Below are 11,808 nucleotides of genomic sequence, written 5' to 3'. Positions count from 1 at the left end.
TGAGGTGTAAGCCCTTGTACACTCCTGCAAAAGAAAGACACCAGAGTAAGCTCGTTTTTCAGAACATGCTCAACTTCAGACAGCTGTACCTCCACTGCAAAGAAATCAAGATGCAATTGAGTTCTGTTGAACAGCTGCATACCTGAGGCTTGAAGAATGCCATTCACCCCAATTCCAAGCACCACATCATCCTTCATTTTGAATCCCATCAGTTGTTCTGATGTAACCAAAGCTGAAGCAGCAAATTGAGCACTAACAGAATCCAGTGTCTTGGATACAAAACCCTAAAAGGACAGGGGCAAACATGAGACTGAAGCTTCCAAAAGTCAGTACACTTACCATTTTAAAGCTACACACCAACTAGTAAAACAAAAATACACATATATCAGAACTGTGGCTTAGTCATTCTCTCAGACCAAACTGTCAGCATTTTGTACAACTAGTTAAAAGTCTGAAATGTGGGGTTTTTTCCCATGCACTTTTATAGCTCCATTATAACAATACAGAAGAAAATCCCCACAACTATTTAGAACACAAAGAAACTTATTTCCGACGTTCTATGGAACAACACTGTTTTGCAACTTGTTTTCATGAAATTCCAAACCCAGTTCAGAGACTCAGAGGTTCCGACTGCAAACAACTTCAGAACCTCTTTATGTCTGTCACCACTGTAATCATTACACATTTATGAGTATTAGACACTTCCACAGCTGTATGGAGGACATATTTCGGAGTTAGCTTTAGTTATCAATGAAAAAGCCTGCTCTACAAATGCCCTGCTATCAAGAGGATAACGACATGGCTGGAGAGCTCTGCAATTCATACTGCTACGTCTTTGAAAATCTGAATAATTGACTGACCCATCTTTTTTTTTTGTTTTGTTAAGAGGGAGCAGAGGCAATGCCTGCCACACTCACCTGCAGTGTCCCTTCTAAACACTTTACAGAATGGCTATGATGTAGATTCAGGCGAAAGCCACTTTCCTGTTGGTTAGTTTCAAGGTTCTATGGCAACAGTTGACAATTAGAGATGAACCCTGGTGGGAAACAATGAGGGATAAATCATAGCACAGACAAATCCCTCACCTGTGATGTGTTGGCAGAGGAATTACTATTTGCTTGCTGTTGATGAATTTGTGCAAGCTGCTGTTTCTGCATTAGTGCCAGTTGCTGTTGATGTTGCTGGTATTGTTCGGCTGTAAATGCTGAACAAAATATAAAACGAGAAAATACTATATCAAAATATGTAGCTGCTGTGTATATAAACACTTCTATTTTATAATCCCAAAAGTTACATCACAGCAAGTTCCTAACAGCCTTAACGCACCTTTATGGCAAAAAGGCTATCACCCTCCTAGAGATTTCTGTTCAAATGAAGCCTTCCTTTAAGCCATTCTTTAGTATACAGACTTTAATTGCTCTGCTGGATTTAGCTCAAGATACCAAAAAGGGAGGAGGAGGAGGGAACCAAAACACACTCAAAGCCACAAAACCACCAGTAACTGATCAAAAAGAAATTACAGGTTAAAATAGCATCACTGTTTTCACTTTATGAACCTGTAATATCTCCATTATAAGTGAAGTAGCTCTATATGCAAGACTTGGGAAGTGGGTGCTTTCAGCCCTCCCAGCATTCTGAAGGAAGCAAACACCTACAGTTATGATTTATGTTTAGATTTAGTTGAAAACATTGAGTTGGGCATGTTTACAACTGTGAAGGCTAACACAGTACAGTATTTTTGTTGTTTTTTAATCACCCATGTACAAGCAACTCCATCAATACAGAATCTGATAGAACTCTGCTCTCCTCTCTAATCTCTTTGAAAGGTGACTCAGCAGTCAATGCATCATAAGTCACCTAAAAGTTTATGCAGCTAGCCCACAAGTATAAAATTGATAAAAACCCATCATTATACATTGATTGACAGGAGGATGCCCAATGGCACAGGGGTGGGGAGTCATTAGTTCATCAGTTATCTTTGTAGGATGTTAGGAGGCTTTTTTGTATATTTACATTTCCAAAATGAAATCAAGTTTTAGTTTTCAATTTAAAACAGAATCAAAGCTGGAATGTGAATCCCCTTGCAAATTCAGTCTGGGATACAACTTCTGGATTTTTCTGACTGTACAGATGCCATCAAATATGTAAACAGCATTTCTTCTAGAATGCAGTGGAAATTAACACTTTGGGGGAGGTTCGCTACTGTTTGGCAACAAACAATCCCCACAATTTAATCTTGTTTGTAAACTGCAATTACAAAAAAATTTCATTTTGTTCATTTGCTCGAAGAAAATCTGTTTCTATCAAAATTATAGCAATCTCCTCCTTCTGTATGCAACTGGATCATGGAGAGCAACTGTGCCTTACGTATAACCTTGAATAAGTCAATACAAACAGCTAACCAAAGAAAGAACCCCTATTTGGAAACAAATAGAGCAAACATTGCTGAGCATGCACTTTTGTTGGGTATTTAGGGGTTCCCCCTCCCCTTCTAAAATGTTGTTCAAAACCCTCCTGTTATATACTGGTAATAGCACTAAATTATTACCAGCACTCTACTCTGAGCACCTCACCTTGTAAATTTTTATTCAACTGTCACATTCAAGTCACAATTTCACAAAAAATACCATTCTTCAGCAAACCATAACATAGCCCTTGGTTGTATCACCATAAGTGGCCAACTGGTTCCAAATACTCCCGTAAGTAAATCTCACTCCAACTTGCTTCACCTCTTCAATGTTTTAAATTTATTGCCAGAGGGACAGCTTAGTATTAACACCATTCATAAATGCCCTAAGAAAACCAAACTAGAATTCACAGACTAAATATTCAGCAGTTGGCTGGTAAGTCTACTTTACATAAACTTTAAAAGGCCACTAGATATTTATATATTAAAAAACCTACCACCAAACACAGAAGCTGAGCAAGGAAGCTTTAGCACACAACGATTAGCATGTAGGAAGCCAAGTAGTAGCAGCAGAGAAAGAAAAATGCATGTACTGTTTTTATACTGATATTTTCATTTGTTTTGATCTGTTAGTACTTCTTGTTGTTTTCTAGAAAGCCTAAATTTAGAATTGGTATGGTTTAGCCAGCATAATGCCAATGACATTGAAGGTTCCATGTATTAGTAAGGTATCTTACTCCACAGTATGAGAATCTACTGCTTAGGAATAGGTTGTGTAAGTGATGCTAACAAAGACAATTCACAGACTGAAAAGGAGGAAAATTGGAAGAAAGGATGTTATATCACCATCTTTGACCGAATTATGATTAAAGCTTCCACCACTGTGACCACCATAAGTTAGTAAGTTTTGCTTACTCAAATGGACAAAGACTCAGGTTTTTTAAGTTGTAAGTATGTTTTAGCCTTCAGCTGTAGTAGTAAGCAGGGTCATCCATGCTGGTGTCCTGATTTCAGCTGGAGTAGAGTTAATTTTCTTCCTAGTAACTGGTCAAGGGCTGTGCTTTGGATTTAGTGTGAGAATAACATCCACAACACTCTGATGTTGTAGTTGCTGTAGCACTTATCCTAGGTTTAAGACTTCTCAATTTGCCATGCTTTGCCACCAAGGAGGTGCACAAGAAGCTGAGAGGGAGCACAGCCAGGACAGCTGACCTGAACCAGCCAAAGGGCTACTCCATCCTATACAATGTCTTGCCCTGTGGGGAGTGATCAGGGGAGGCCGATCACTGCTCAGGCACTGGCTGGGCATCAGTCAGCAAGTGGTGAGCAATTGCATTGGGCATCACTTCTGTGTCTTGGATTTTACTTCTGTTTTGTAATCATCTCCTTTGTCATTACCATTATATTTTAATTACGGAATTATTTTTATCTCAACACACAACCTTTACACCCCCTGCCCCTTCCCCATGGGTGGAGTGGCAGTGAGCAAGCAGCTGCGTGGTGCTTAGTTGTCAGCTGCTTTAACCCATTACAAAATATAATTTTCTTTTGGAAAAACAGTAAATAAAGTTCACTGAGACAAGCTGTGTTTTAAGGCAGTTATTATTTAGGACCATCTTTAAATGTTTCCCTTTTTTCCTGGAAGTGACATTCAGAAGCACTATACTTTTCAGGCTGTGCATCAGTATATTTCAAGTAGTCTGTGACTTTCACAATTGGAAGTTTTCCCATCACTATGAAAAGTTCTACATCTGTCAAAGTAATCAAAGTGATAGAACCACCCCACTATGACCATGACCCTCATCTATATTCAGACTGCTTTTCTTATTTCTGCACAAATATCCAAACAGAAAAACCACCTTGAAAATACAATGGAAATGGCTATTTACGCACCGTATCTGAAAATACACTTACAAGCAATTTAATTCAGGTTTTTCAATTTAGGTTAAAACATTCACCTATATTTTCTGCTGCTTCCCTGTTAAAGGTAAAAGCCTGGGAGATTCTGAATTAGTCTCTTGCATCCAGTTTAGAAACACAACACTGCCTGTAAAGAGTTGATGCGAGCTACAGCTTCTGAAAATCATCCAACTGACATTCTTTTTCTATTTCATAGCATATCCACATACACTCATGGACCAGAAGAGGTTACAGATCATAATTACATCAGCTAACTCTTCCCTCTCCGTGCTAAAGCAGCACCACATCTAAGGTGTTACTGAAAACTACTATTATTACTACTACTGAGAACTATCCCAACCAAAATTTATCATTATTTCTTTTGAAGATCTACAAACTAAGATAGAATCCTCATTCCTCTTCTGTTAAAAGTCACCTCATGTTTTGCTCATTGACACGGTCTCTAGGTTTCTTCCCCCTGTGCTTTGAGAATAAAGCCTATGTAACATTTCAATCAAATAAAGCCTACTGGTTGCAAGAGTTGCTTCTGAGAACTATCACTCCCACGTACAAAACATGTTTCTGCGTGCTTCAACGTGGAAGTAGCTTATCCTTACATATTCATCTTCTGTGGCATACAACTGTGACAGGAATTGGGGAAAGCTTTCCGGGGAAATCACATGTTTACCAACTGCCTGTGCCTCTACATCTGCTGGCACAGACCTGAACTTCAATGAGCTAGTCTAAGTTCAATCATCTTTTGTTTTAAAAAAGCAATAGAAGAAGACATTGTAGATCACAAAAATGTAGCCACTATTAATAGGTCAATTCTATGGCTTGCAGAGAGTATTCTTCTCTTGCCTGCAAAGCTAGCACAGATGCAACTGCATAGGTGCCAAACTTAGTATCTTGTTAGCATCACCGTCTCTAGAAAAACAACAGTCTACCACAGAACTTTCTTATAGACATTTTATTACCTCTTCTCATTTTTATTCTAAAAAAAGAGAAAAGGCACAGTTGAAGTGTCATTTTCTTTTGTGTCTCACACTGGTCTTTATCTCTTTGGAAAATAACAGCAGGCAAGAAGCAAGCCCAGTTCTTTTCTGCACTTAAACCAGCAACCATGCTTCTGGTAACTCAGAAAAGTTACATATTCCTGATGTGACTGGAGACCTTCAAGGGTTTAAAAAAAAGTTAGTAAAGCAACAGAAAAGTGAACAACAATTTTGAGTTTAAAAAAGGGACAAAACATAACCTTCAATGCTTAAAGATAACACATGTCATTTTAAAAGACATTCTTGCTTCAGCAGCCCTAGACAGAAGTGCAGTGTTTGGTCATGGTTCCATCATACCCTAACAACTATTTAATACTATAGAGCTGATTGAATTGGACAGTAACAAAACAATCAGTTTCTTTCACTACAGAAAATCAGGGGGAGTGGAGGTGGCAACATCTCAGCCACCATTACTGATAAATAGCTACCTACCTTCCCCCAAAACGTCTACACACTTTCCAAGACACAGAGTAATTTATCTAAGTCATCTGACTCTAAGATAATCTAACCCAGCTCCTTTCCTAACCTTAAACATCAGGAACTTTGAAGCCACAACCCTACCTGGAATTACCCATATCTCAAGATGACTGTCAGAAGATGACTAGCTCAAGTCTTACTGAAAGACTAAGCCACACTGATGCTTCCTACTCATTTGTTTGCAGCATACTGTTTTGAATTGGAGCAATTAAAACTCAGTATGCTTTTGAGTTGTTTCTGTTAGAATTCCAAATTAAGCTACTCTTCATTTACCAGCTTGAACAGTGCACATACCTATTTTGCAACTAGTGCTGTACTTGAGCAGCCAGTTAAGAGAAATGTTTTCTGGCTTACAGACTGAAAAAATGAATGGAAGGTAAAAGAAAAGGAAAGATGTGTACATTACTGAGACTGGCAATAAATAACTGTGTAGCATCTCCTTAGTGACAGCCATGTATCTTGTGCAATGGCTCTTTTTTTTTAACAGATTACACAGTACGTTGTCCTACAATCATTTACATGATTATAAGCAAGATATTTATAGTCTTTGTGATAAGTACAGATCCTTTTTTAGCTCAAACTAAGCCACTGAAAACCACCTTGCAGCTGGATGATTGTTTAACAGCTACCCAAATTCTGTGGGATGCTGATACTCAAAAGGTACTGTTTAGTCCCGAGTACAGAGTAACAGCAATACTGTCAGTGGACTTACCAAAGCTTCATAGGTCTCAGCAACTTTATATTGCAATATAAAACTGTTTTTACCGTGCTACCTAGTTTTACCCCAGCATTTAACATGCATGAGCCTTACAATGCTGTAGCTTATGTTAAGCTTCTCTGAAAATGCAAGTCCTTCCCAGAATTGGCCAGAATCAGTGAGGAGGGGGTCTGTGGAATCTATATGAACAGACTGGTGTATGCTGAACAGCCAACAGCCTCCCTCCTGGACTACTGCTGTAAGCTTTACTGTGGAGTAACTCACTAGCTGTCAACTCTGATTCTCTGAAGTAGGAGAACACAGACAAGAAAAACTGACCACAAGAACCACTTCCTTTTTAAAAATCCAGGAAGAATATCCTGAAAACATAAAATGCAAATATAAACTCCTAGCTCCTCTACTAGCATTCCTTTTGAGTTCCTGAACGGAATATGCTCATTAGATTTGCCAGAGATACTGAGCAAGCTTTGTGGAATAAACAAAGTGACCTATCAAGGTAAGCTTTTTTTTAAAGCTTAAAAATATGCTAATACTGAAAGACTCAAACAAGCTTTTCAACAAATGCTTCAGTCCTGTTAAACACCTAAAACAATGAATATTTAAATTAAAGTAACTTAAAAAAACAGTTGCTCCAAAGTATCAGGTTAAATATCAGTTCTCACAAGAAGGAACAGTATTTTGGTAAGAAAACTGAGGCATTAAGATTATACTCAAAGAACATCTCTAAAAATCCATTCACAGTACTAGATCTCCTGATTCTCTCAGCTGAAGCATTAAAAAGGCAGTTTTGATCACACAATTAAAGCTTCCAATTGAGAAATCTCACAAGCAACAGAACTGTTAAAGTGTGTGTAAAGATCATACATCATGTTACAATGTTTGCTCACGGGAAATACGCAAGAGCATCACATCCCTGCTGTATTCCAGAACAATTAGTGGTTACTAAAGCCGAACTGCATGCAAAGCAAACATCATTCACAATACTAAGCAATCCAGAACACACATTATTTCATCTCTATCTTATGAGATGGTATCTGGCTTACATTGCCTGGTTAAAGATTTTCTACTGTATAGCAAGTTCTCACCAGTGAATTCAGAAGATTGGAGAGACTTAGAGCCATCAGTGTGATTTAGTATTTGATGCACCAGGCCCAAAGATGTTTCACTTTCTGAAAAGAAGTTTGAGATTGATTTTACTTAAACATGGCATTATTAGACACTCTGTGAACATGAATCATTATGCCCTTGATTATTACTACAACAGCCTCAGGCAGACAGAAAATAATTGAAGTATCTTTACTAGTCACTGAATGAAAGCTTGAAATGTTTGCTGTGATCATCTGCATTTGTCTGCCCACAATACTCAGTTTCCGTTTCCACCAAAATATTGGAGGCCAGTTGGGGTACAGAGTTTACTCTGGAGTTACACAGGTGATCACCCTTGCATGGGATGCAGACAACACAGTTTACACAAGCTTAAATACCCAGCACTTTGAATTCAAGTATTACTCCGACTGGGTTGAAGCTGAATGAGAAAATCTAGTAGAGCTACGGAAGTCTCAGTCTCCACAAGTGCTCAGTTGTTTTAGGAAGCGTTGACGCTCCCTCCATCCTCAGCCACACTTCCCACACTAAAGAGGCTCTTCCTTCTGAGATTTCCTCCTTCAACTAAGCCTGGGGAGGACTATAAACATTTGTTACTCCAAGGGCATTGCCTCCTCAACTAGGATGTCAACATCTCAGTCACAGATGGGCCAAGACTGCTCAGTTCCAGTAACAACTGCAAATGGTCATCATAAATATCCGTATTTTTGATGAAAGTTTATATTGCAATGTGAAAATAAGTATTTGCAAGAGAGAAAACAGTAAAACAGAGAGCAGTGTTGAGACTATTGCAGATACAAAGATCAAATAAAAAGATCTAAATACAGTCACTGATGGCCTGAAAGCAGTGAAAAGGCACAACAAGCCCTCCTATTCTGGTGTGAGGAACTGCTACAAGGATTGAGGACTTTCTTCCTGCTTCATTCCAGTAAAGGGATGCCTGAAGATATGTGTCAGGTATCCTTAACAAGGACGTGAAAAAATAGTATAGATCCATCAACCACTATTACAAATTTTGAGAGAGAAATACTAAACAGACATTTGGGAAACAGATGCCTAGTTCGCCATCCTGCTAAAGCCCCAAGTGTGCAAACTTGCTTTTAAAAAAGAAAACTAAGAGTAGTGAAAAAAAGCAGCCAAGCTTACTGGGAAAAATGTTATTTCTATGGAATTCCCACAGAAGAAGTTACAGAATAGCAAAGCACAACTTGCAGCACATCACCTAAATCTCCAGTTTACAAGAAAATGCAAGGTAAGGTACTTTAACTATATACCGTCTGCATGCAGATTTTCCACATACAGTAAAGTCTACAATCCCAAACATTTCCAACTGACCCAGCTTCTGGTAGAATGCAGAACAGAAGAGAATGCAAGATGGCTGCTTGGTCTTACATCCTACTCTGGACCCTCAGAGTCAACCTCAAACCTTTCACTATTGACTGGTATCTCTGGTCTGCCTCCTCAACAGAAGGCTGCAATCGAATTATATATACTGTGTAGTTTTGATTACTAAGATGTAAACATCCAAAAAAACAATGTAAAGCATTTAACAAAGTCTCCAGCAGAAAGCACAATCTCCCTGTAATATGATGCAGCTCAAAGACTATTATTTGCCTGTCTGAATTACATCAATTAATCTAACAAGGAAGACTAAATTCCTAGGACACAAAAACTTAAGATGAACACTGATGCCTGTGTGGTCCAGACTTAAAAGACACAAACTCCATTCTCTGAAGACTGATTCAGAAACTTGATGATTGTCAGCAATACACGCTCCTTTTCTAAAATAATTTTGTTGCACTTCGTTCAGTGAAAAGCTTCCCCACTGACTAAGTTTTTCTTCCACAAGAATCACACTTCTACACTCTTGACTGCTTTTTATTGTTCTGTTTAACATTTGCCTGGGGATCCTTCAATCAGGTCTTTTTCCAAGTGGGCAAATGATGCTTTTTCATAGTTCTTCATTCAGATGAATGCTTCTCTTCTTGGCCACTTGATTCTGCTGCCGAAGTCTATCCTTCAGCACAGCTGAAAACAGGGCTTGTACCAGACTTGTAACTTTTAAGAGATATTTTAAGAAAATTCTTTCAGTTTACACATAGAAACTCTGCAGATATTCTACAGATCTTTTTCACTGAGCACTCTGAAAGCCAGCAGCAGTATAACTTGCATTTCTTCAGGGTCAAAGGCACTTTGAAGTTGTTTACAAAATACTTATGTCTTTCAGGAATCCTCTCTCTAATCTTCAGGATGAAAAACAATGCTTCCTGTAGCCAAAGAATGGTATGTCTTGGCACAGCTTTTTTTAAACACATCCTCTGATTAAAAGAAGACCCAAGACACCTTCTCAACTTCATGTTCATGCTGATTGTGACTTGATAAGCAGGTTTTTCCATAGCATTTTTTCCATGTCAGCAGCATGTTCATGATCATTTGAAGTGAAAAAAGTTTAAGACTCCATAGTAAACAAGTGTTGAGAAAACAGACTTTTATCAGAAAACGGTGCAGGATAAACACAGCAACATGATCACCTCTGCTGGCTGGTACAGAATCTCAGCATGAACTTCAGCTTAAAGATGAGCAACACAGTTTGACTGTAACTCACAGTAGCAGTGAAGGGATAAGGGATTTTTTAAAACAGAGATGCAGTGTTTTCTGGTAGAGACCTACTGTCACTGCAAAAATCTACGGAGTATAGAGAAATCAACCTCAAAACCCACACCCACAAGAAACTCCCAGCTTTAAAGACAGCTAAGAAAAAGGAATGGGTACACTCTACAGGGTTGTAATCTGCAGTAGAGAAAGCTAAGAACTATAGTACAGACACCAGATATTCTTTACAATATTTGCTACAGACACAGCAGCTGCAGCCCCAGCTGTCATGCACCTTTGAAGAAGTCAAAGTCATATGTATGAGACACGCACACATTTGTAACCTGTACAGACAACGCAGCCTGAAGAATCCTTTAAAAAAACTGAAAAAGAGAAGACTAGAAAACATAATGGCACTAAGATGAACTAGACTGTATGAACCTTTCAATCACCTTCCCCTGAACAGATGACCATCGTTACACTACATATACATAAACTCATGTAATGCCTCCAATGCTGCGAGAATCCCAATTACAATTGTAAAGAATTCCACAAAGAATGATCTACCTGGTTGGACTAATAACAAGAGGCTATCCAGATATTATGGTAACTAAAGTACATCTATGAATTCAGACACAGATCTATTTTAAATGAAGTATTTCGTTCCTTTATCAAACTAATAAAAATGTGTATCTAAATTACATAACATTTAGATTTGTAAATGTCTAGAATACTAAGTTAAATATATTACATAGAGGAGGTGAACTATCTGTACAGAATTCCAAGCACAGATGAATGTAATATGCTAGGAACTTACATGTATGTATTACTTTCCCATGGGCTTCAAAATACAACCACACAATTAAAACCTTGTACAGAACTCATTACCATAAGTAACAACTGCATTTAATTTCTAAATTGATGCACATAAGTGCCTTAATCATCAATTTAATGGACAAAAATTCTACAGGGGGGTGTGTATGTGTATTTATTCCCACACACACCCTAACATATGCTTCATACTCAATTTTAACAGCCAATTCTTCAAACCTACATGATTTTCAGATGTAATGTATTGCCCATCACTACTTTATAGGGCACTTATATATTCATCACATGTTGGTTTTGTTTTCTATCACAGCGCAAACTCTGGCCACTAGATAGATCATGATCTCCTCTGGACTTGGTTTACCAATTGAAACATTGGAAGGACAGAATTTAAACACCAAAAAGGCCATATATACACCACAAACCAGAACCACCATCAGTTTGAGCCCTTGATACAGTTCCAGTAAGAGTGATAAGAGAGAACAGCATAGGGGCAAGGACCTATTCTAGGGCAGCATGGAGAGGAAGCAGGAAATAAGGCAGCAGAACCGAACTGCCCCCTAAATCTAAAAATGCAGGGAGGAAAACATTTTTAGAAAGACAAACAAACGGGATACAGAGAAGAAAGGTATAAAATATATTAAAACAAGTAGGATTAAATTAATCAGGGTAATACTCTTCGAGTCAATCTCAAAAATGTCCCACAACTTAGGGAGATTATCAGATAT

General features: G+C 38.2%; 1 protein-coding gene across 9 annotated transcripts in view; it reads right to left on the bottom strand.

The window, feature by feature from the left end:
* The window catches only part of EPC1 (enhancer of polycomb homolog 1), a 62,070-nt gene that overhangs the window by 2,618 nt on the left and 47,644 nt on the right, over positions 1 to 11,808 (bottom strand). For 3 of the 9 annotated variants that reach the window (XM_061997136.1, XM_061997137.1, XM_061997132.1), the window contains 5 exons: positions 7,642 to 7,725; positions 1,086 to 1,204; positions 918 to 1,004; positions 143 to 284; positions 1 to 24 (listed from right to left, as the gene is read on the bottom strand). The exon at positions 1 to 24 is cut by the window's left edge and continues 343 nt beyond it. In XM_061997136.1, the coding sequence (XP_061853120.1) occupies positions 1 to 24; positions 143 to 284; positions 918 to 1,004; positions 1,086 to 1,204; positions 7,642 to 7,725 (456 nt within the window). Of the gene's footprint in view, positions 25 to 142; positions 285 to 917; positions 1,037 to 1,085; positions 1,205 to 7,641; positions 7,726 to 11,808 lie in introns of those variants that run through there. The other 6 variants (XM_061997134.1, XM_061997133.1, XM_061997135.1 and 3 more) reach the window with 6 other exon arrangements.

Source organism: Colius striatus, chromosome 5 (assembly GCF_028858725.1).
Source record: "Colius striatus isolate bColStr4 chromosome 5, bColStr4.1.hap1, whole genome shotgun sequence".
Lineage (NCBI taxonomy): Eukaryota > Metazoa > Chordata > Aves > Coliiformes > Coliidae > Colius > Colius striatus.
Note: the sequence above shows the minus strand (reverse complement) of the source record. Positions and strands in the feature narration are given on the sequence as shown.